At 53.1% G+C, this 25,459-nt stretch overlaps 1 protein-coding gene across 1 annotated transcript in view; it reads left to right on the top strand.

Moving 5' to 3' along the window:
* Positions 1 to 23,821, top strand: part of RTN4RL1 (reticulon 4 receptor like 1) — a 63,624-nt gene extending 39,803 nt beyond the window's left edge. Inside the window, exon 2 of the mRNA XM_081889617.1 lies at positions 21,838 to 23,821. Within this exon, the coding sequence (XP_081745743.1) occupies positions 21,838 to 23,156 (1,319 nt within the window). The 3' untranslated portion in view covers positions 23,157 to 23,821. The remainder of the gene's footprint in view (positions 1 to 21,837) is intronic.
* Positions 23,822 to 25,459: the final 1,638 nt, after the last annotated feature.

Genomic DNA, 25,459 nt, shown 5'->3' with positions numbered 1-25,459 from the left:
GGTGACTGTGACTGGCCCAAGGTCATAGAAGGGTAGGATTAGAAGGGACCCCTGCGGGTCATCTAGTCTAACCCCCTGCAATGCAGGAATCGCACCCACAGCCTTGGCCTTTTCCGCTGCAGCCTCACCTGTCTGGCTCATTATTATTTATTACATATTCATCTGAGGACCACAGGGCAGTTTACTGTATCCTGCAAACACTGTCCAACTGGGTGCTTGCCAGAAACCCTTGGTCCTCCCCAGAGGAGCTAGGGGCCTGGCACACTGCGGCCTCCATTTCCGAGCCCGCTACCGTAATATTTTAGAGAGGAGGGCTTGTCCACAGCTCCATCTTGCACTCTGGCACGTGCTGGCTCTCCTTTCCCCACCCCCACCGCGGCCGCCCCCTCCTCCTCCCTGTTCTCTCCCAGTGCTGAACTGCCTTTTCAGGCGGGCCTGCCATCTCTGTGGCAGCCGCTTGCTTTGATCTCATGGTCTTCCCATCCAGCATATTAAAAGTTGCAATTAGCAGCATGTTCACGGATGAGCTTGCTCTGGCGGGAGGGAGAGGCTCCCCAGGAAAGCTGAAAGGTTATTCCAATAAGCGGCTACCCTTGCCGAGAGGAAGAACTTGCCAGGGGAGATGGGATGTAGGGGGATGTCTCCCATGTCCAAGGGGTGGGCCGGCTGGCCAGAAGGGTGCCGGCCCCAGGAGGAGAAGGAGGGGGAAGCTGTAATCCTTTTCTCTTGGGGGTGGTGGGACCCCCTTGCAAGCAGACACACCAAGTGTTGAGTAGCATCTTCTTGGTCACTGTGAGACAGGATGCTGGGCAAGATGGACCACTGGTCTGATCCAACAGGCTCTTACGTTGTGACTCAGTGGGCCAAGTGGAGGATAAGTCTTAGCGGAGACCCACAGGGGGCCCCATCCTTCACCCCACCCTCCGGGAAATGATGTAGCTCAGGGGCAAAGAGCACCTGCTTGGCATTCAGAAGGTCCCAGGTTCCATCCCTGCTGGCTTCTCCAGGTAGGGCTGGGAATGCAGACCCTCCCAGTGTCCCCATTTTCCAGGGATAGTCCCATATTTACAGAAGCCGTCCCAGTTTCTGATTTGATCCCAGAATGTCCCGCTTTCCCTTAGGATGTCTCCATTTTCATTGGATAAATGTTGGAGGGTATGGAGTTATCCGCCCCCTCAGCCGTCTGAAGGCAATCCTGTATAGGGAAGTTTTTTTAATGTTCAATGTTTTATTATGTTTTTACATATGTTGGAAGCTGCCCAGAGTGGCTGGGGCAATGCAGTAAGATGTGTGGGGTATAAATAGTAAAATTATCATTATTTTCACCGGAGAAATGTTGGAGGGTATGGGAATGTTGCCCATCTGACACCTTGAACACCTGTTGCTGCCAGTCAGTGCTGAGAATACTAAGCTGTCTGGTTTGGTATAGGACAGTTTTCTCTGCTCCTAGGAAACAGAATTCCTGGGTCCAACACAAACTTTCTGGCTTCCAAAATTTCCCCATGTGCTACCTACCTGCATCATATGGACTAGCTGCTTTAAAAACTATGGCTGAACAGCAAAGCCCATGTGATGAGCTTGCAGAAATGCGAGCGAGTGGCAGACAGGGCCTTCTTGGTGGTGGCTGCTCCCAGGTTTTGGCACTCCCTCCCTAGATAGACCCGACTGGCTTCCTCCTTGCTGTCCTTCCTGCGGCAGATGAAAAGTGCTGATTCCAGAAAGGGTTTTGGGGAACTGGCTGCTTGTTTGTTTTTTAAAGGAAAGGTCTCTGAATAGTGTGCTCTGCTGCCTTTTGCATTTTATCTGCAGTTTCATAGACCTGTTTTTACACCAAACTGATGCCTTTATCGTTTCAAATGAATGTTAGCTTTCTGTGCATTACCTGTTTTTAATTTTTGTGAGCTGCCTTGCATCCCCAGTTCTGGAGGAAAGGTGGGGTATAGATTATGGAATTGTAGAATTGTAGAGTAAGAAGGGACCCGAAAGGGCCATTTAGTCCAACCCCCTGCAGTGCAGCAATAATAATAAACGATAATGAAAGGAGGGTGGGCTTGGGACAGGGATGTCCTGCAGCAGCAGCAAGTGCCGCCCACTGGGCTTGCTGGCCAGCCTCCGCCTCACGGCTGCCGTGGCTCTGGAGCGCCAGCCCTGGAGGCCTCCTGGGTTCACGCCAGGCTCGTCACAAAGCGCCGGCTCTTCTGACGGTGTCTGGGCCTGATAAAAGGCCCTTGAAAGGGGCCGCACAAAGCCCAGCCACGCTTCAGAAGGGGAGACGTGGCCACAGATGCTGCCGGCAGGATAAATGCTATCAGGAGCCATCAGATGGCGAGTCGGCCCCCCTCCCCGCCCCCCACTTCCAAGGTTCAGCGCTGGCTGGCCCCTCCTCTGTCCCTGACAAGGCCTTTCAAAGGCTCCCGCAGCCACAGCACCTCTGGAGATGGAGGGGCGCATGTCTCCTCCCTCCGCTTTTAATTAGCTGCGCCTGCCCTTTCTCTCTCTGCCAGGGCCAACCCCCCCTCCCTCCCTGCCCAGCTCGCTTTCCATCACTTCTTAATTTCCTGGAAACTTTTGCTGGATGGACTTGAAGCAACAGCAGCAGCAACAGCTGGGCAGCTGCCCAAGGAGAGCCAAGAGCCACAGGTTGGGCCAGCCCCACAAGCAGAGGCTGGTCACTATGTGGGGGGCTGCTGTGTCCCCACCCCAAATAACAGGTTTAGGGCTGCTCAGTTTGCTTAGTTTTTACCACCCTGCACAGAGGGGCTGTTTGATATCCTGGGTCCCTTAAGTGGCACAGAGCTAAACTGTGGAACTCCCTCCCACTGGATGGCTTTAAAAGAGGATTGGACAAATTCATGGAGAAGGAGGAGGGGTCTACCAAGGGCTACTAGCCAGGATGAGCTATTGCTCTGCCTCCACAGTCAGAGGCAGGAAATTATTCTGAATCCCAGTTCCTGGAAACCCGGGGAGGGGAGGGGAGAGGGCTGGACTAGATGGGTCTCTGGCCTGATCCAGCAGCCTCTGCTTAGGTTCTCAGGGTATAGAGAGGGTTGCAGCATTGGCAAAAGATTCCTGGTTCAGCCCCACCACTCCTACCCCTGCTTTCTTCAAATAGGGCTAGGGAAAATATCCTATCTGAAAAGCCCCAGAGAGCCGCTGCCAGCCAGGGTTGACAGTACTGAGCTACATGGACCAATGGCCAGACTCAGTATGGCAGTTTCCAAGGTTCCCATTTAGAATCATAGAATTTTAGAGTTGGAAGGGACCCCCAAGGGTCATCCAGTCCAACCCCCTGCAATGCAGCAATCTCAACAAAAGCATCCAAGACAGAGGGCCATCCAACCTCTGCTCAAAAATCTCCAAGGAAGGAGAGTCCTCTATGTCTTGTGGGAAGCTGTTCCACTATCAAACAGCTCTTACTGTTGAGTCAGAATCTCTTTTCTTGGAGCTTGAAGCCATGGATTCAAGTCCTACATTCCATAGCAGGAGAAAACAGACTTGCTTCATCTTCCCTGTGACAGCCCTTGAGATATTTGGCTATCCTATCTCCTTCCAGTCTCCTCTTCTCCAGGCTAAACATCCCCAGCTCTTTCAACCGTTCATCATCAGGCTTGGCTTCTAGACCCTTGACCATTTAAGCCAGCCCTTTGTGCAGAAGCAGGGGGACTGGAATCTCAACTTTATTTTTAAGGGAAGAGCCACGGCTCAGTGGCACAGAGCACCTGCTTGGCATGCAGAAGGTGCCAGGTCCAATCCCTGACAGCATCTCTGGCTAGGGCTGGGGGAGATTTCCCTGTCTGAAATCCCAGAGAGTCATTGCTGCCCGTCCATGTAGACAACAGGGGTGGGTGAAACCCCGCTGCCTGAAACCCTAGGTGGGCCAGCGCTCTAAGGCAGGCTCCTATGTTCCTATTCAATTTAGCTTTTATTCAAATGCATGAGGACTAGCACCTTGCTTTGTTTTTAGGGAGAGGTTTTAGCTCACTGGCAGAGCCATGCTTTGCATGCAGGGGCTCCCTGTTTCAGTCCCTAATAACACCTCCAGGTAACGTTGGGGGAAAGACCGAAACCTTGCAGAGGCGTTGCTGCCAGTCAGTGTGGACAATACAGAGTTAGTGGTCTGACTCTGTATAAAGCAGCTTCTTATGCTCTGCACCAGCGGCGGCTGCTGCTGCTTCTGCTGTTGTTGTTGTTCCTAGAGAAGCCTCTTGAGGAGAGAAGGAAGGAGGAGGGAAGGAAATTTCTGCCCACGAATTGCTGCACTCCTAGGTGCCCAGAAGGCAACAGAGATCCTTTGAGACAGGAGATCCCCTGAGGCCAAGAGGCAGGTCTGAGCATCTTGCTCCTCCAAAGGGAGAGGTGCCTCCTGCCCCCCCCCACTTGCCAGACCCGTCTAGAAAAAAGCAGGAAGGGGAAGAGGCTCAGCCTATTTGAGTCCAGGCAAGGATTCCTGGGCTGGAGTGTCCCCAGTGGCTCTGCTTGGAGGCTTCCAGCATGCAGGGAGATCCACCAGCTCTTCAGCAGGGAGTCATCCCCATTATCCGACTGTTCCTGCAGTTCCGCCTGCATCAGAATGGCCACTGGCTGCAGCAGGATCAGGCCAAATAGGACACATACACCGCAGCCCAGCCTCCGGTTCTCACAGTGGCCAAATGCCCCAAAGGATCTGGACCAGAGGTTTTTCTGGCTTGGAGCTGATGGGAGTTGTAGTCTGAAACACGGCTGTGCTCCCAAGGACTGATGGGAGTTGTAGTCTAAAAATATGGCTGCTGGCTGGAGTAGAAGGGATTTGTAGTCCAAAATATCAGGAAGGCACCAGTTTGGCAAAGGCTACCACATGCCACGTAGCATCAGCCACCAAATCGTCTTGCATCAGGAACCAGTCCCAAGATTCTCAGGGTGCGACTAAAGTGAGTTGCATTTCTGGCACTGGGTGGGAGTACAAGATCTGAGGCCTGTTTGTTCATTTATTGTTATTTTTATTTATCTCAAAAGATTTACCTCCCACATCTCTATTCAGAAAGCCTCCAAGGCAGTGTGCACATTTAATAAGAATGTAAAATGATTTTTTTTCTTTACAAAAATGTAATCCATAATACAGTTTCTTTAAAAATGACATACATAGCAAGTAAACAGAATAAGAAATGGAGCCCCCCCCCCCCCCGGTTCTCGCCTGCTCAGAAGTCATCCCTGCTGGGTGTTTGGTTACTCCTGGGTAGATGCACCAGAAGTCAAGCAGTCAAATGCTGGGTTATTTTCAAAGGCTTAAGATTTTTTAAAAATAAAAAGCCATTGCTCAGAGCCCAAGAGCCATTCAGTTTCACTCCAGGGGCTCTTCCTGGTGGAGAGTATTCCCCAAACGGGGCTACACCCAAAAAGGCCCTGCCCTGCTCACCGCCAGCCGAGTATTTCTGACAGAGGAGACAAAGCCTCGATTAAGGGAGTTGGGGATGTTTAGCCTGGAGAAGAGGAAATTAAAGGTGACCACATCAAGTCTCCTCTCAATATAGTGGTACAGTACTTTGGTTTTCCAACAGAATGCATTCTGGGAGGGTGTTTGAAAACCAAAGCGCGACTTCCTATTGGCCGCAGGAGCATCCTGCAGCCATTGGAAGCCACGCTGGACGTTTGGCTCCCGAAAAAGTTCAAAAACCGGAACACTCCCTTCCGGGTTTCGATCGCTTTGGAGCCAATTTGTTCAGGTGCCAAGGTGTTCGGCTTCCAAGGTACGACTGTACCTCCAGGTCTCTCACATGGAAGAGGGAGCATGCTTGTTTTCCGCTGCTCCAGAGGGGAGGACCTGAACCAAAGGATTTAATCTTCAAGAAACTAAACATTAGGAAGAACTTTCTGATGGTTTGACAGCAGAATGGACTCCCTCGGGATGTGCTGGTCTCCTTTTCCTTGGAGGTTTTTAAGCAGAGGTTGGGTGGCCACCTGTCAGGGGTATTTTAGCCATGATTCCTGCATTGCAGGGGGCTGGGCTGGATTTCCCCTTCCCTTCCCTAAAAGAAACCAAGATTCCAGTCCTCTTGGTTCTGAATGGAGGCCAATTTGCAGCAGGTCTTGCCCTGACAGCCAGCCCATCTGGCTCAGTACCGTCCACACTAAAGGAGAAGGGGCTGTGCAGGGTTTCGGAAGGGAGCCTTTCTCTCAGCGTCCCTGGGGGCATTCTGCATGCCAAGCATGTGCTCCACCCACTGAGCTGCAGACCCTTTCAAAAAAGCAGAGATGGGGAGAGGAGGCAAGAGGTGGGGCTGGGCAGGGCTTTTCTCTGTCAGATGTAGCAGGAGAGCAGAGCCCTTGGAGGCAGATGCTCTCCCCCCGGGGGGCCAAGGTGACCGCTGTCCCCTGCTACGAAGGCCCACATCCTCTCAGCTGCAGCCTCTGCCGGGGTGGGAGCAGGAGCGAGCGGATGAACCTGCTGGAAGAGCCATTACTCTCCTTCCGTGCACATTCCCCAATGGCCGCTTAGACAGCCAGGTGGATCGGTGCTAATTTGTTTTTGAGGAGCAGGCATCTTCTGGCTCTCATAAGAGTGCCTGGCCTTGTGGGGGCTGGGTTCCCAGGCAGCTTGAGGGGGCAAAGGAGGCTACTGGCTGACCCTGCCCCCAGCCAGCCGTCAGGAAAGATGTAATGGGGGGAGGCTCTGCTCCCAACCCCCCAGCCCCGCATAGATGCCTGTAAGATGCTTCCTCTTGCTGGCAGCGCTGGGGGCGGCTGGCTCCTTGCATTAGCTCCCTTTCAATGTCAGAGGCGGCTAAGGCCCTGGGTGTTTCTGCCTGCCCATGCCAGTGGCAGCCTGTTGCTGGCCCTTCCGAGAGAGGGACAGCAGCTCAGCAGGGAAGGACGTCTGCTTTGCATGCAGAAGGTCCCAGATTCAACCCCCAACGGCATCTCCAGCAAGGGCTGGAGGAGACAATGTTGTGCTTGGAAATCTGAAGTTCTGCTGCTGCCAGTCAGTGTGGACAGTACTAGGTGGGCCAAGGTTTTGGCAAGGTAGAACTTCTTGGTGTGTGGATTTTTATCAAAGGCTGCAGGCAACCCTGTGCAACCCTACTGTCTGCGCACAAGCCATAGGTCTAAAGCACATGGTTTCTCCAAAGAACCCCGAGAACCACAGTTTGTTATGAGAGGGGTAAATTATAGGGACATGGACATCCTGTGAAGCTGACATCCCTGTTCAGGGAAGTTTTTAATGTGTGACATTTTAATGTATTTTTAATATTTGTTGGAAGCCTCCCAGAGTGGCTGGAGAAACCCAGCCAGATGGGCGGGGTACAAATAATAAATTTATTATTATTATTATTATTATTATTATTATTATTATTATTATTATTAGCAGTAGTAGTAGTAGTTGTAGTTGTAGTAGTACTGGAAGATTCAGGAGAGATAAAAGGAAGGACGTATTAATGCAGCACAGTGTTAAACTATGGAACTCCCTCCCACTAAAGTGGATGGCTTTGAAAGAGGTTTAGATGAATTTAGGGGGGGGGCTACTGCCTCCACAGTTGGATCTGCTCTGCCTCCACAGTTGGATCTGAATCCCAGTTGCTGGAAACCACATGAGGGCAGAGATGCTCTTGTGCTCAGATCTTGTTTGGAGGTTTCCCACTGGGGCATCTGGTTTCATGGAGTTGGAAGGGACCTTGAGGGTCATCTAGTCCAACCCCCTGCAGTGCAGGAAAATGCAGCTGTCCCTTATGGGGATTAAGCCCGCAACCTTGGCGTTATCAGCATCCCGCTCTAACCAACTGCTCTACCAGCCGCTGTGAGACTAGGATGCTGGACCAGATGGGCCCCTGGCCTCATCCCGCAGGCTCGCCTTATATTCTTATGAAGCTGCATGCTTGCCTTGAATGCACCACAGTCCTTCCATGTGCAGAGCAGGGCTGGGTTACCTGTCCATCGATCGACCTTTCCGACTGTCGCAAAGGTCCCAGGCCGGCCGACAGGAGGCCAGGGTGGGCCGGGAGCTGCGGGAATGGAGTCGAGGCTCCTCCTCTGACTCGCCCGGTGTCCCCTTCCTGGCGCCCCGATGTCCCCGAGCGGAGCAAGGAGGGAGATGGTCTCCTGCGGAAGCGCCTCTCCTTGGTAACTTCATCCTTGAGATTGAAAGCATGCGGTTGGCGGGGGGGGGGGGGGAGAGCTGGTGGCGAGGAAAGAAAGGCCTGGGAAGAAATCGCCCTAGCCAACTGACACGCCCTCCCATTCCCCCGCCCCCCCCCCAGGAAGGCCAAGCCCGGAGTGGAGGCTAATCCGTCCACCGGCGTTCATTTGTCTGGGTCCAAGGAAGGGCACCGAGGGGAGGTCCTGGGCCAGGCGAGTGGAAGCTTGAGTTTCAGCCTGCGCTATTGATTTTCCCCATTATTACAGTATGGGATTTATGGCTGGCTTTAAAACTGCAATAAGTGGCAAGCTGAAGCGGGTGGGGGCGGGAGGAGCCTCAGGACGACCTTGGGAAGACGGCGCCCCCTCCCTGTCCTTCTCCCCACACCAGCTCTCCTTGCTTCCTCCCAGCAGGGTGGGACGCAGGATGAGGCCCCCGCGCGCTCCAGATCCTTCGCCGCTGGCAAGGGGGAGCTTTGGCATTCGGCAAGAGAGAGGGTCCCGTTCTTCACCCACCCAGAGTCCTGAGGCAGCCCGGAGCGCATCTGTGGGGCATCTGTGGCTGCCAACCAGAATGGCCCCGTTCTCCATCGGTGGAGGCAGTAAGGTCCCGCTTGCCGGTTTTTCATTTTGGGCATCTGGCTGGCCACTGGAAGAGCAGGATCCTGAGCTAGATGGGCCACTGGCCTGATCCTGCGGGCTCTTCTGAGGGTCTTATGTCTGTCTCCTGGTCTTGCTCAGAGCACTGCCTGCCTGGAGCTGGGCTGGTGTGGCATGTTGTTGTTGAGTCGTTTAGTCCTGTCCGACTCTTCGTGACCCCCTGGACCAGAGCACGCCAGGCACTTCTGTCCTCCACTGCCTCCCGCAGTTTCATCAAACTCATGCTGGTCGCTTCAAGAACACTGTCCCACCATCTCGTCCTCCCCTTCTCCTTGTGCCCTCCATCTTTCCCAGCATCAGGGTCTTTTCCAGGGAGTCTTCTCTTCTCATGAGGTGGCCAAAGGACTGGAGCCTCAGCTTCAGGATCTGTCCTTCCAGTGAGCACTCAGGGCTCATTTCCTTCAGAATGGAGAGGTTTGATCTTCTTGCAGTCCATGGGACTCTCAAGAGTCTCCTCCAGCACCAGAATTCAAAAGCACCCATTCTTTGGCGATCAGCCTTCTTTATGGTCCAGCTCTCACTTCCGTACATCACTACTGGGAAAACCATAGCTTTAACTATACGGACCTTTGTCGGCAAGGTGATGTCTCTGCTTTTTAAGATGCTGACATATGTGGCATAGCGCCTTATTATTATTTAATTATTATTTATACCCCGCCCATCTGGCTGAGTTTCCCCAGCTTATAGACCTCAAGCCAGGAAGGGTCCCACATTCAAACCTTGCTGCCCAACACCAAATCACAAAACAGCCACATGCCCAGCCTCAGCACCCCCTGTCTGTACTATTGGAGGTGGGGGGGCTAATCCTGGCAGCCTAAGAATTGCTTTCCACCTTGACTGCCTTCCTCTGAAGCAACACACCCTCCGGAAAGAGCAGCGCCTATAACTGGGCATGGATGTTGCAGGTGTGCAGAATGGTGCTTGGGTGCCTCAAGATTCGGGGGCATGTATCAACCTCTTCTTAATATAATTATTTATTTAATAAAATGTACACACTGCTTGATTATTAAAAAACAAAAACAACCTCAAAGCTATTTACCAAAAGGATTAATAAAAAACAAAATTACCAGTAAAAAGAATTAACCACAATAATTTAAGACCTTTGAAAAGTTTACCATAGGCAAAAAACAGATCAAAACTTGCATCAGCTTTCCGGACAGGCTCGTCTAAACAAAAGTTGTTTTTTAAGGAGCCAAAAAGAGTGCAGAAAGGCACCTTATTATTCACTCCATGTTTATGCCACTTTATATTTTTAAGGAAAAAATCTCAAAGCGGTTTAGAACGCATTAAAACATCCAAGTATACATTCAAGGCAACATAATTGACAGGAAACCAAAATATCATCTTAAAGATTTCAAAATAAAATGTTGCAAAGGAGGTCAACTACAGAATGCACATTTAACACAGCAAAGTTAAAAAAAAAAATAATCAAACGAAAACACTACCAAAGGAAGTCAAGTATAAAATGTGCATTTAAAACGGCATACTTAGCAAGAGAATGAAATATTCTCAATCAGCAGGGAGTTCCATAGTGTAGGGACTGCCACACTAAATGATCGAGTTCTTACAAATGTGGAAGAGGCGTCTTGGGGCTTCTGCCAATCAAAGTGGCCAAATGGTCACGTGTGGGACAAAGCGATCCTGCAAGCAAGTTGGTCCCAAGTTGTTAAGAGCTCTGTATACTAATAGTAACTCCTTGGACTTGACCTGGTAGCGAAGCCGCAACCAGTGAGGATCTCTGAGCACAGGTGCTGATAAGGCCTCATCCTGTCTGCTCTTGTGCTGCACATCCTGCACCAACGGCAGCCCCCGGACCAACCTCTGACTTTTGCACGTCCAGAACATGGCCTATGGTACAAAGGTTAAGGGTCACCTCCATGGCTGCTCCCTCCCTTGTCTTTGGCATGGTGCTCCTGGAATGGGGTGAAAGGGGCCCCCCACCCCTCCGACCCATTATCCATACTGAGGAGGGGGGGCGGGAAAGGTGGTCCCTGCCCTCACAGGCAAACCCAGAACAGCCTTTCTCCTGGACAGGGGAACCCTGGATTCCAAGGCTATTCAGACTCAGTTGGGCAAAAGGGGGCTTCCCCCCCCACCCCCATTAAATAGTCCTGATGTTTCCCCCGGGACAAACAAGGCAAGTAGGTTGGTGGCCCCAGAGCCCACCGCTTCTGCCTTTAAGGTCATAATTGCCATTAAAGCCACAGCTTGCCTAACCAAATTATGCAAAGACAAAATTATCTCCCGTGATTTTTATGTTCCAGAAACTGCCGGGGCGATTACTGGGGGATTGGAAGCAGCTGTCACTCTATCAGAAACTATAATTCCAAACAGCTGGGATCTGTCAGTTATTTATGACGCCGCTTTGCGAGGCGAGAGGGAAGGAGGGAGGAGGGCGCATAGGCTCCACATCTTCAGGCCACACGGAGACCCTGGACTCTGGCAGGCAGATTCCAGGCAGCTGGGGAGGTCCTTCTTCCCCAATCAGGCAGCAGGAGCAGCTTGGGGCCAATGCAGAGATACCCCTACTAGGTAAAGGTAAAGGGGCCCCTGACCATTAGGTCCAGTCGTGGCTGACTCTGGGGTTGCAGCGCTCATCTCGCTTTACTGGCCAAGGGAGCCAGCGTACAGCTTCCGGGTCATGTGGCCAGCAGGACTAAGCCGCTTCTGGAAATGCCGTTTACCTTCCCACCAGAGTGGTACCTATTTATCTACTTGCACTTTGAGGTGCTTTCGAACTGCTAGGTTGGCAGGAGCAGGGACTGAGCAACGGGAGCTCACCCCGTCGCGGGGATTCGAACCACTGACCTTCTGATCAGCAAGTCCTAGGCTCCGTGGTTTAACCCACAGAGCCACCCGCATCCCATATACCCCTACTAGGATCCCCCAAACAGAAGGCTGGCAGCATTAGGGAAACAGGTGAATAAGAAGCACGCAGAAAGCGGACAGAGGAGAGTTTCTCTCCTCTCATAACACTAGAACAATGGGGCATCCAATGAAACTGCATGTGGGAAGATTCAGGAGAGACCAAAGGAAGGACTTGTTCACACGGGGCAGTGTTCATCTGTGGAACTCACACCTGCAGGAAGTAGTGATAGCCGCCAACCTAGATGGCTTTAAAAGAAGTTGGGACAAATTCGTGGAGGAGGATAGGACTTTCTGTGGCTGCTACCCATGAGGGCTCTGCTCTGCTGCCACCACAGGAGAGAATAATAATAATAATAATAATAATAATAATAATAATAATAATAATAAATATTTATACCCCGCCCATCTGGCTGGGTTTCCCCAGCCACTCTGGGCGGCTTCCAACAAAAGATTAAAAATACATCAAAACATCGGTCATTAAAAACTTCCCTAAACAGGGCTACCTTCAGATGTCTTCTAAACATCAGATACCGTATTTTTTTGCTCTATAAGACTCACTTTTTCCCTCCTAAAAAGTAAGGGGAAATGTGTGTGCGTCTTATGGAGCGAATGCAGGCTGCGTAGCTATTGCAGAAGCCAGAACAGCAAGAGGGATTGCTGCTTTCACTGCGCAACGATCCCTCTTGCTGTTCTGGCTTCTGAGATTCAGAAATTTTTTTTTCTTGTTTTCCTCCTCCAAAAACTAGGTGCGTCTTGTGGTCTGATGCGTCTTATAGAGTGAAAAATACAGTAGTTGTTTACTTCTTTGATATCTGAGGGGAGGGTGTTCCACTGGGCGGGCGCCACCACCAAGAAGGCCCTCTGCCTGGTTCCCTGTAACCTCGCTTCTCGCAGGGAGGGAACCGCCAGAAGGCCCTCAGACCTCAGCATCCGGGATGGATGATGGGGGTGGAGACGCTCCTTCTGGTCTTCAGGCCAAGACTGTTTAGGGCCTTAAAGATCAGCACCAACACTTTGAAATGTGCTCAGAAACGTACTGGGAGCCAATGTAGGTCTTTCAAGACCGGTGTTATGTGGTCTCAGCGGCCGCTCCCAGTCCCCAGTCTAGCTGTCGCATTCTGAATTAGTTGTAGTTTCTGGGTCACCTTCAAAGGTAGCCCCACGGAGAGTGCATTGCAGTAGTCCAAGCGGGAGATAACCAGTGCATGCACCACTCCGGCGAGACAGTCTGCGGACAGGGAGGGTCTTGTGCTCACGTCTTGATTGCAGGTTTCCCAAAATGTGCACCTGGTTGGCCGCTGTGAGAGCAGCTGGCTGGGCTGGATGAGCCCCTTTGGCCTGACCCAGCAGGCTCTTCTTCGGTTCTTCCCAGACCACCCATCCATCAGCTGAAATCTGTATAGATTTCACCTTGAGAGAACGTAAGAATTGTCCCAAATCTCGATCAGAGCCAAGTGGCTGGTCTGGTCCAGGCTCCTGCTCCCACAGGTGCCCCAAAGGGAAGCCCACAAGCTGGCAGGGCCTGAGCGCAACACTCTCCCCTCCTGCGGATCCCAGCAACGGGTATTCAGAGGCCTCCAGCCGAGCTCCGAGATTCCCTCCTGGGACTAAGGGGAGGTAGAAGGCTTCTTTCGTGAAAACGTGGGCTGCCAGCAGCTCTTAGAACCACTTGTACGAAAAACAGGATGTGTGTGTGAGTTTGTGGTGACATATTCACAGAGAGACTGACTAATCAGGGACTTTATTTATTTATTTATTTATTTATTTATTTATTTATTTATGATTGATTGATTGATTGATTGATTGCATCTGCATCCCACCTTTCCCCCCAAGGAGCTCCAGGCGGTGTGCGTGGCTCTCCCCTTTCCCACAACAACCCTGTGAGGTAGGTTAGGCTGAGAGAGGCAGGGGCTGGCCCAATATCACAACCTATGAGCTCGATGGCCGAGTGGGGATTAATTGACGGGAAGGGTTTTCCCAAAGCCAATTAAACCTGATTGATTAATTGAGTCGACACCGCAGGCCCACTTACTCTGACTCCTCCCGCTAAGGAAAACGAGGGTGCCGATGGGGAGAGAGCGATGCTGAGCTTATGTCCCACCCAGGCAGGTCTGGGGAAGACCTGCAGAGAGGTGGGGCGGGGGAGAAGCATTGCTGCCAGCCAGTGCTGACAACACTGAGCTCCATGATGCCTACTAAGGCAGCTTTTGGAGTCTGTCCTGGGGCAGAGAGGCCCACCTGGCTGACTGGAGGCTGCACTAGCCCCCCAGCTGCTCCATGGGCGCCTTTGCCACTCTCTCTCAACCCCCCTGTTGTGCTGGAGCTCTGCCCAGCCCAAAGTGGCCAGGAGCGGCAAACTCTCTGCTGAGCTGTAAACAAGGCAGAGGCAGTTGCTGCTGCTGCTGCTGCCTCTGCAGGGACAGCCCCATGGAGACCATCCCTAGAGCTGGGCCAGGTGCTTTTGAGGAGGGAGGGAGGAGCTGCATCTCCAAGGCCTGTGCCCAGCATCTCGCACGGGGAGAGCATAATCAGAAGAGGCTGTTGGATCAGGCCAAAGGGCCTCTCTCCAGTCCAGCCTCCTGTTCTCACAGTAGCCTCAAGAGGAAGTCCACAAGCAGGACTTGAGGGCAACAGCATTCTCCCATTACCTGCCATCTGGAGGTAGACTGTTCCTGGGCATGGAGGTTCTGCTATCACAATAGACCTGCTGCATCAGCCCAGTGGCCTGTCTAGTCCAGCGTCCTGTCCTCACAGTGGCCAACAAGGTGCCCACTGTGGTTTCCAGCAACTCAACTGGTATTCAGATCCAGTGGCTGCCCCTGTGAGGGGCAGGTAGCACCAGCCCTGTGATGCAGGCCAAGCACCCCTATCTGCTCACAAGGTGGGCTTTCCTCCTCCTCCTCAGGTGGCTCATGAACTGCCGTGGCATGCTGCAGCTGGTTAAGGAAAAGGAGACCCCATTCCCTGTGCATGCATGCATGCATATGCACCCTACATCTGGGACTGCTGCTTTGGCCCGTCTGCAACCCCCTCATCTCCCAGATGTGCCTTCCCAGGGCCCTGAAAAGGAACCTTAAGCCTCTGCATCTGTTCCTCCCGGCCAGGCTGGCACCCCAGGAAGGAGAGAGAGCGAGGGAAGGGGGGGTCCTCCTCTCCCCCCCCCACTGAGCACCTCCCTCTAGTAGAGTCTCCTAACGAGGGAGAGTCCTAACGAGGGAGGCGGCGCTCCTGGCTGTCCAGAGCCGGAGATAAATTATTTCAAGCATCCATTAAGCAATGCCTAATTAGTGCCCAATTAGAAGAGTCACGTGGGGTGCAATTCGGACAGGCTTGGGAGGCAGACCTGAGTGAGGAGGGGAAGCCGGGGGGGGGGGGAAGAGGGAGAGCAGGGTGCTGGGGGGGAGGCACTGCTCTCCGGGGGCAGGAAAAAAGGAGAGAGGATTTGTGCCTGGGGAGGAGGGGCAGGGGCAACACTGGCTCAAACCCCACAGAAGCCAGAGACTGGCAGGGCAGCGTGGCATCTCTAGAATCTGCAGCCCTGTGCATATGTTCCTGGGAGGGAGGAGAGACTGAGGAGAATCCTGCCCCTGCTTGGCATGCAGAAGCCCCCAGTGCCAACCCCCCCAGGCGCCCCCCATTTAAAAGGGTCAGGAGGCAGGTGACAAGGCTCCCCTCCTCTGCCTGAGATTCTGGAGAACTGATGGGGAGACAAAGAGAGCTCTCTGCATCTTAAGGAAGGGCCCCAGCCCAGGAGCCGAGAACACGTGCTTCACATGCCGAAGGTGCCAGGCCCAAACCCCAGCAGCTTCCTGTTTCCCACCTGAAAGCAGCCCCTTCATTCAGAACCACAAGTCCCGAGTCCTAGTTTACTTTTAAGGAAAGGGCCCTAAACCAGTGCCAGAACAGCTGCTTGGCATGCAGAATGTGTCCCAGGCCATGAGGGCAGCCTCCACTGGCAGGTGGTAGGCAAGGCCTCTTCCTCTTTACTGGAGCCCTTGCCAGCCAGAGGAGACAGTACTAGCCTAGCTGAACAAGCAGTTTGACGTGCTATGAGACGGGCAAGGACCACTGCTCAGGTCCAAGAACAGCTGCTTGGCATGCAGAAGGCCCCCTGGTTCAATTGCTGGCATCTCTAGGTCGGGCTGGGGAAGATGCTGCCAGTCAGTGCAGGCATTCCTGAGCCAGAGGGACTGCTGAGACAGTTTCGCTGGTTCAAGACCAATTTCACCCTGTGTCTCGGTCTCCTCCTCCTCCTCTGCAGTTGCTTGTCTTAGGTGCCAGAGATTCTGCAGGGACAGAGGCTGCTCCTCATTGCCAGGATACCTGGTCCCCCAGAGTCCTCCTCCGATGGCCAACTCTCAATTATCACCAAGCGCAGAGAAACAAGTAAGGAAGGAGGAGTTGGCGTCTCAAAGATCTCAGCTTGCTTACCTGCTAAAAAAAAAAAACATTTCAAGGTGGCAATCTTCTAGCCCTCATGGTGGCAGGGAAAACAAAAGTACAGGGAAGCCAGGAGAAGGAGGAGGAGGCTTGTTTCTGGCCACAGAAGAATAAATTATGTAAAATGATAAGCACATCAATGCGCATCGCGGCGGCCTACTTTGCATAACTTGCTCTGGATTTTCGGCTTCTCCTTGGCAGGGAATGTGGGTTTTTAAAAGCACGGCTTCGCTGTCTGTGCAGCCCTGGGCTGAGGGGGGGGGGGAGGCAGAGGCGGAGGGAACCGCGCAGGGATCCTGGGTGCAGAAGGAAGACACACACACACACACACACCCAGCCGGAGGAGAGGAAGAGGCCTGTGTCTTCAGAGGGGGGGCAGGGGGGCGGTGTGTGCGCCTGACTTGCCTCTCCAAGATTGTGTTTCAGATCCACGCAGAGCAGGCCTGAAGGGCTGGGAGGAGGCGCTCTCACACCACCGAGTGCATCGCTTTCCGTGCCTGCTTGCACCAGAGCCGCGAATGCCTGATACGGAAGGACAAGCTGCCTGCCTGCCTCTGCTCTCTGGGCTCCAGGCGGAAAAAGAGGGCCTGCCCTCCTCCGTGAGAGGGAAACTGAGGCCTGGGACGGGCACTAGCTCCCTGGAGAACAGGAAGAAGCTGGCATGCTTTGCAAGGGTGCCACTGCAAGCATGTATCTTCCTGAAAGACTGTGCGGTGTAGTGGTTAGTGTCAGATGAGGGCCTGCCTCTCAGCCTGACCTACCTCTCAGGGTGGTTGCAGGATTGAATGAGGAGGGGGAAAACCCCTCTTGTGCTTTCGGTAAGAAGAGGCATGGGTTAGTCCCATGGCCCATCGGGTCCAGGCTCCACACAGTGGCCAACCAGATGTCCATTATGAGAAAGCCCCAATCAGGATTCGAACTCTCCCCCCCTGTGGCCACAGGCATTCAGAAGGGCCGCTGCTTCTGACTTGTGCAGGCAGGGTGGAGTCATCAGGGCTAGGAACCATCAGTCGCCCTGCTCTCCCTCACGAATGCGTCCAATATCCTTTGAAAGGGTTGATTACAAGCTACAAGAATTGGTTGAAATGGTGCAGTTAACAAATACCCTGAAAGGCAATTCAAAACAACAAATTATGGAAAAGTGGGATAGATATAAAACATATGTTCAAAAATACAGTAAAGGTTCGCTATCTATGATTTGATTGACGTTGGAGTGAAACTGAGTTGAGAAATAAGACTAAGAGCACATATTGATATAGGAATGTATTAGATAATATGTAAAGAAATATACAATAATAAGAGTACATTCCTTTGTAAAAAAGGAATATACAACAGGAAAGACAGGAAGTCTAGTGTGTTGGTATGTATATGATTTGGGGGGATTTGTTTTTGTTTTTTCTCTTTGTTTTTTTCTTTTTTGTTTCATTTTCTTTCTAGGTATATAAAATTTGTATATAATTTTTGTATACATGTTGGAAATTACAGTATATTATAGTAAGTCCTGTAATGTAATATGACAACGTTTACCGATGTAACGTAATAATGTTAACAAATAAATAAAATGCAAATTCAAAAAGATAAAAATAAATAAAGACATTTGGGTCGGTGAGCACCACTGCCTGCTGTGGGATGGAGTTCCACAGTTTAACTCTGTGCTGAGAGTTACGGAAAAGCCCAGGGCATCCCACCCCCCACCCCCCACCTCTCTCTCTCTCCCTCTCTCTCTCTCTCTCTCTCTCACACACACACACAGACTTTTCAGCCTCTCAGGGACTCCCCTCAGCAGCAGCCCCAGAAAGTTTTCTGGGAGGCTTCACCTGGCTGTCATATATATATATATATATATTTGCTTTCGTAGATTTTCACGGGTACAGGAATGCAGGTTTTGGTGTCCTCGGGTGTCTTCCCGTGTAAAAGTTGGGGTGTCTAGGCGACGTTTCGACGAGGTCTCACTCGTCATCTTCAGGCTGGTGCTTTCGGCTTCTTGTTACTGGAACAGAGCAGGATCTCAGTGTTTGAGTATATATATGCAGGTTTTGGTGTCCTCGGGTGTCTTCCCGTGTAAAAGTTGGGGTGTCTAGGCGACGTTTCGACGAGGTCTCACTCGTCATCTTCAGGCTGGTGCTTTCGGCTTCTTGTTACTGGAACAGAGCAGGATCTCAGTGTTTGAGTTCCTATAAATACTGTTGAGGGGGTGTGGTGTATAGCCTCCAATGTTCTGGGCAGAGAGGAAGTTCCCAGGCTAGTGTGCCTTTTCTTCTTTTGTTCCTTAATTACTTGAGGGATATCTTGAGTGATTTCTTGAGTGATATCCTGAGTACCACTTAGGTGGGTCATTAGGTGTGGATTAGTTGCTAAAGTCTTTGTGTCTTGACCTCTTGAACTTTGTGAAGAGTTTTTCTGAGAAGATGGCTGTACTGCACTTAGTTGTGCTCTGGCTTGGCTTCGTGTATAGGGGCGAGCTGTGGTTTTGTGGCCTGTGTCAGCCAGATCTGTGTAGGGATTGCAGGGGGGTGCAGCATCCGGAGGTGCCACCATGGTTTGGCTACTGGATGGTGTCTGTAATTTCCAGATGTCTGACCAACCACTGCCTAACCAACACGTACTTCATCCACAATGGACAAAGATACAAACAGATAGAAGGAGCACCTATGGGATCACCCCTCTCACCGGTCATCGCAAACCTGTACATGGAACACTTTGAAACCAATGCTTTAGACAAGTCAGAACACAAACCCAAACTTTGGCTCAGATATGTTGACGACACCTTTGTAATTTGGCCACACGGGAAGGAAAAACTGGATAGCTTCCTCACACATCTCAACAGCCTACACCCCAAAATACAATTCACTATGGAAATAGAAGCCAACAACCAACTTCCCTTCCTTGACGTCCTAATCTACAAAAAACCTGATGGCTCCCTAGGACACACTATCTACCGGAAAAAAACACACACCAACCGCTACTTACATGCACAATCACACCACCACCCTGCACAAATAAACTCCGTAGCCAAGACTCTCATCTCCAGAACCAAACGCCTGGCTGACAAAGACCACTTGACAACTGAGTTACAGAATCTCTCAAATGTGTTAATTGCCAATGGATACCAGCAAAACAGGGTTACGAAGCTAATCCAAAAAGAAACACCCCCCAAAAACCAAGACACAGAAGAAAACAATGGCATGGCCCTCCTTCCTTATATCAAGGGCACTACAGATAAAATTAGCAAAATCCTCCATAAACACAATATCAAAACAGCCTTTTGCACCAACCAAAAAATAGCCAATATCCTCAGAAACCCCAAGGATAAAATCCAGTTGGAAAACCAAGGGGTCTATGAAATACCCTGCAAAGTCTGCCCAGCCACGTACATTGGACAAACAAACAGACGAATAAATGCACGTATCGCAGAACACAAGAATGCCGTCAAAAAAGAAGAAAAAACTTCCTCTCTTTTCCAACACATGAAAGAAACAGGACACGAAATTAATTTTGCAGATTCCAAATTGCTCTTTAACATGGAACATCACCACAAGAGAATAATCATGGAAGCCATCGAGATAGAGAAACACCCTCACAACATGAACAAGCGTGACGACACATCCCGCTTGCCAGACATCTGGAAATTAGCCCTCCCCACAAAAACTGACACCAGATCCAGAGGCACACAGAACGCTATCACCAATCAACCACACCAGACCCAAACCCAGACCCTCTCCACAGATAAATTACAGACACCATCCAGTAGCCAAACCATGGTGGCACCTCCGGATGCTGCACCCCCCTGCAATCCCTACACAGATCTGGCTGACACAGGCCACAAAACCACAGCTCGCCCCTATACACGAAGCCAAGCCAGAGCACAACTAAGTGCAGTACAGCCATCTTCTCAGAAAAACTCTTCACAAAGTTCAAGAGGTCAAGACACAAAGACTTTAGCAACTAATCCACACCTAATGACCCACCTAAGTGGTACTCAGGATATCACTCAAGAAATCACTCAAGATATCCCTCAAGTAATTAAGGAACAAAAGAAGAAAAGGCACACTAGCCTGGGAACTTCCTCTCTGCCCAGAACATTGGAGGCTATACACCACACCCCCTCAACAGTATTTATAGGAACTCAAACACTGAGATCCTGCTCTGTTCCAGTAACAAGAAGCCGAAAGCACCAGCCTGAAGATGACGAGTGAGACCTCGTCGAAACGTCGCCTAGACACCCCAACTTTTACACGGGAAGACACCCGAGGACACCAAAACCTGCATTCCTGTACCCGTGAAAATCTACGAAAGCATATATATATATATATATATATATATATATGCGCACCACAAAATTTTAAAAACCCAAATGGCAATTAGGAGTGCACTGGAGCATCTTGAGCAGTCGGATGCTATGGCAACCCTGGTGCCACTTGGCAAAGGGCAGGGCATTAATATTTCAGAGCATAAATAATGAATGGCGGCAGGAGGGGGGCTGCTCTGGCCTTGATCCCGTTTCTCCGGCAATATTCGGGAATGCAATGCCCAAGAGGCCACTTGGAAAGAGGAGCTGTGGCTCGTGGGCCCCCGTGGCAGGAGCCGGGGGAGCCTGCCAGGCTGCTGGGGGGCTGAGCAGGCTGGCCATGGGGCAGGGGGTGCCACAGAAGGGGAGGGGGGCTGGGCACGAAGCCAGGCTGACAGGGGCGCTTCTTGCGGGGTGCCAGCCCTGCCACTCAGCCCAAACATGTAAATTAACACCAGAACTTCCCTCCAGGATCAGGCCCGTGGCCCATCTAGTCCAGCATCCTGTTCTCACAGAGGCCAAGCAAATACCCCAAAGCAGGATTTGAGCCTGAGAGCAAGTCTTGGCCCTGCTGGGGTTTCCAGGAACTGGAATGCAGAAGCATAGTTGCCTCTGACCATGTAGAAAGACCATAGCTATCCTGGCCAGGAGCCCTCCACAAAGACTTCTCCTCCTCCATGGATTTGTCTGGTCCTCTTTTAAAGCCATCTCTATTGGTGACCATCCCTGCCTACTGTGGGAGGGAGTTCCACAGTTACACTGCGTGAAGGAGGACTTCCTTCCACATATCCTGAGTCTTCAGCTTCACTGCATGTCCACAACTTCCGGTGGTATGAATGAACCCCCCAAAACTGCCATTTACCCCTCGCAGATCTACAACTCCCAGCACCCATAACAAACTGCAGTTCCTAGGATTGCGGGGGGAAGAGAGCCATGTGCTTTCAATTGTATTGTTTGCAGGCAGACAGAAGAGTTTCACAGGGCTACAGGCTTAGTAAAGCATACACATACAGAGAAAGGCCTGCCTTGCCAAAAACTTGGCCCACTTAGTATTGTCCACACTGACTGGCAGCGGCTTTCCAGATTTTCAGGCACAAGTTTGCCCCTCCCAGCACCCCCCCCCCCGGAGATGCTGTTGAGGGGTTGAATCTGGGACCTTCTGCATGCCAAGCAGGGGCTCTTGCCCTTTTGTAGCTCAGTGGGGCACAGCCCACGGCCAGAGCTGACCGTAGAGGTTCTCCTTCTCTGCCTGGAGATGCACTGCAAGCAGGTTGGGCCTTGGAAGGTGGTGGACTCTCCTTCCTTGGTGATTTTTAAGCAGAGGTTGAATGGCCCTCTATCATGGATGCTGAGATTCCTGCCTTGCAGGGGCTGGGCTAGATGATCCTTAGGTTCCCTCCCGACGGCAGTTCTGTGTCTCTGATTGCAGAGTCCACCCTGTTGATGTCTCTCCTCCTCTCTCTCTCCTCTTGCAGGGAGCTGCCTGGAGCTCTCCCTGCTGCTTCTGCTGGCTCTGGAGCTCCCCTCTTCGGGCGGCTGCCCCACAGACTGCGTCTGCTACCCGTCCCCCATGACCGTCAGCTGCCAGTCCCACAACTTCCTCGCCATCCCGGAGGGCATCCCCGAGGACAGCGAGAGGGTCTTCCTGCAGAACAACCAGATCTCCCTGCTGCTGCGCGGCCACTTCAGCCCCTCGCTGGTCACCCTCTGGCTCTACTCCAACAACGTCACCTTCGTGGACCCAAACGCCTTCCGCGGCTTCTCCCACCTGGAGGAGCTGGACCTGGGCGACAACCCCAACCTGCAAGAGCTCTCGGCCAAGACCTTCCAGGGCCTCAGCCGCCTGCACGCCCTGCACCTCTACAAGTGCGGCCTCAGCTCCCTGCCCAGCGGCATCTTCTCCGGCCTCCACAACCTGCAGTACCTCTACCTGCAGGACAACCGGCTGGGCTACCTGCACGATGACCTCTTCGTCGACCTCGTCAACCTCAGCCACCTCTTCCTGCACGGCAACCGGCTCTGGAGCCTCCACCAGAACACCTTCCGGGGGCTGGTCAACCTGGACCGGCTGCTCCTCCACCAGAACCAGCTGCAGAGCATCCACCGGGGAGCCTTCCACGACCTGCGGCGACTCACCTTGCTCTTCCTCTTCAACAACAGCCTCTCCGAGCTGCCGGGGGAGGCCCTGGCCCACCTGGAGGCCTTGGAGTACCTGCGCCTCAACAGCAACCCCTGGCACTGCGGCTGCCGGGCCCAGTCGCTCTGGGAGTGGCTGCGCCGCTTCCGGGGCTCCAGCTCCAGCGCCGTCTGCGAGTTCCCAGAGAAGCTGCGCGGCCTGGACTTGAAGGAGCTGACGGCGGACAGCTTCCGGGGCTGCGCGGCCTCCGAGTCGCTGCACCACCAGGTGAACGGGGTGCGCTTCCCGCCGTCGGCCGACAGGGCGCCCCCCGGAGACCACCCACCGCTCCACTCCTCCACGGAGAAGGGCAAAGGGCAGCAGCAGCGCCCCGGCTACCGGAAGCCCGGCAAGAACTGCACCAAGAGCCGTAACCGCACCACCAAGCCGGCCGGGCCCTGGAAGGAGAGCGAGGGGGCGGACTACGAGCACAAGTCCCCCGGCCTGGGCCTGCTGCCCAAGCCAAAGGGGAAGTGCCATCGGACATCTCTGCAGCCCCCCAGCGGGGTCCAGCAGGCAGCAGGGGGTGGGGTGCGCGGGGCCGGGGCCAGGTCTGCGGGGGCCCTGCAGGCTGCCCTGCTGGCCGGGGTGCTGGCCTTGGCGGTGATCATCCGCTGACCGCGGAGGAGCCACGCTGAGCCGCCACTGGTCTCTGGAGCCCCAGCGCTGTGACTCCTCCTCCTCCCCCTTTTTTCTGCCTGGGGGTTTGGCAGCAGCAAGGTAGGCCCCCTCCTGGGCCTTCTCCAAGGCCCCCCGCCCATGGCCGGCAAGGGGGGATTGTAGGCGCGGACCGTGCAGGGCGGGCGAGCGGGCAGGCAGGCACTTCCTTCGCGCCCGCAGGATGGAATTACAAGCAATATCCCACACGCTCGCCACCGATGGCCCCAACAGAGCACCCACGGAAAGGAACTCCCCAGCCCCGCCCCACCCTCCTCCCCTGAACCCCGGGCCCAGGAGCGAATCCTCGGTTAGCAACTACTGGACAACTGCTTTGCTCCCTGAGAAATCCTGCTGAATTGAGAGAAAGAGGGAGGCGCATATACCCCACCCTGCCAGGATTACAAAAAAAGGAGTCGCCGCTGCCCCCCCTGTCAGGACCGCACCAACTAAGCCAATGTGATCCCTGCATTGCAATGGGTCGGACTAGATGACCCTTGGTATCCCTTCCAACTCTGCAGTTCCGTGATTCTGGGACAGAGGGCTAGCCTGGGCCATGGGGCACCCCACCCCACACTGCCTGCGAGGCCCCCTTTCCGCTCCCCTTCTGCTCCAGGCCAAAGCAGGCAGGGCTGGGCAGCCACCAACAAGACCAAAGGAAAGGCCAGCCAGCAGCCGAGAGGTGGGAACTCTGAACAAACTTTCCAAGCAAAGGTGCAATTCTCTTCCCCGCCCTTTTCTTTTTTGTAATGTCTGTGTTCACATATAAAATTAAAAAAAACCCAATGCACAAGTTTTCCCTCGGCCTTCAAGCTCCCTCGAGATTCATGTCCCATGACAATGCTTATAAATGAATTGAGGAGACTGCGCACAGGAGAGAAGGAACCAGGACCGATCCCACCCCGACCTGTGGAACTGAGGACTATGGCTGGGTCTGCAGGCAGGAGGGCTTTGGGTGGGCAGCTGGGAGAGACACCTCCCCGGAGTGGACAAGGCTTGGGGGGAGAGGGATGGGGGGGAGTTGGGGTGAGGGCAAGGGGGGGCCCACCAGGGACCAATTTACGTAGAAACGTAGCACACCAGGAATTGTAGTTTTGTGGATCTGTATGCAATATGAAAGGGAGAGAGAGAGAGAGAGAGAGAGAGAGAGAGAGAGAGAGAGAGAGAGAGAGAGAGAGAGAGAGAGAGAGGGGTGGGAGCCAGGAACATCCCCAATGCTTGCAAGTGAAACGCTCCAATTGCCAGGGAGGGAGGGGGTCTAGTTTTGGGTGGGTGTGTCCAGAATCAGTCAGTATAGCCCACACCCCAGGAGGTGGGGAGAGGGAGAGGAGAAGGAAGAGGAGGACTGCAACATGTCCTCAACAGTGTTAGCCCCAGGTCCAAGGGTCTTGCTGGCATCCTTGGAGAGGACCCTCCTGGCAGCTCTTAGGGAAGGGGCCGGGATCTGGGGCCGGGAGGCAAGGCAGAGAACAAACACCACGTTTGGGACTATTTGCCCATGGCTTTTTTTAAAGAGTAAAATGAAAACAGTCATTTTTTTAGGGGATAAGGCAGGGTCAGGGGATGGCCAAGCAGTGCTTGAGCGACAGAGAGGTCGGAGTGGGGGTGGGGTGGGGTGGGGGTCCCTTTTGGCTGCCACCCTCTCTCTTCCTCCCTCCCTCCCTGGCTCCTGTTCTTAGCAGCCTAGCAGGCAGGGCACCCAGGCCTTGTTGAGAAGGGTGCCCAAGGAGGGGGGTGGGAGCTGGTGGGAGTTGATTCGTGCCCCTTCTCCTTTCCAGCTGTGACCCCACTGTGCACGGGGCCCACAGGGGTCCCCCTCCCCGAGCCCCCGGCCAGGATCGTGGCCACGTTCTGTTGTTCTAAGTTGGGCCACTACCGGGGAGGCCCTGCCCTGGATGTGCAGGGAGGGGGGAATAAAGGAAACCGTCTGAAAACCAGCTGCTGTGGCCTCTTTCTCTCACTCTTTCCTCTCTAGCATGTACATCATGAGCTGTGTCAGGCAAGGATGCGCCGAATCCCCAGTTTGATCCGTGGGTTAGCGGCCAGGGAGTGGGGGCAGGGGACACCAGGGCAGCCAGAGGGCACATAACGAAAATTCAAGCAGAAAAGCAGCCACATAGCCTTACGTTCAAGCTCATCAGCACCCAAACAGCCACAGAAGACAATGCAATGGGGCGAGGGAGGTTTGCTGTTAAATTAAGCTGGGAGGCACCCAAAGGCCTCCCCCTCCCTGCAGAAGGACACCCCCCCCCCACTGACCCAGG

The sequence above is a fragment of the Podarcis melisellensis genome, assembly GCF_964234715.1.
Source record: "Podarcis melisellensis genome assembly, chromosome: 15".
Lineage (NCBI taxonomy): Eukaryota > Metazoa > Chordata > Lepidosauria > Squamata > Lacertidae > Podarcis > Podarcis melisellensis.
The sequence above is the reverse complement of the archived record's forward strand: the minus strand, read 5'-3'. Positions and strand labels throughout refer to the sequence as shown.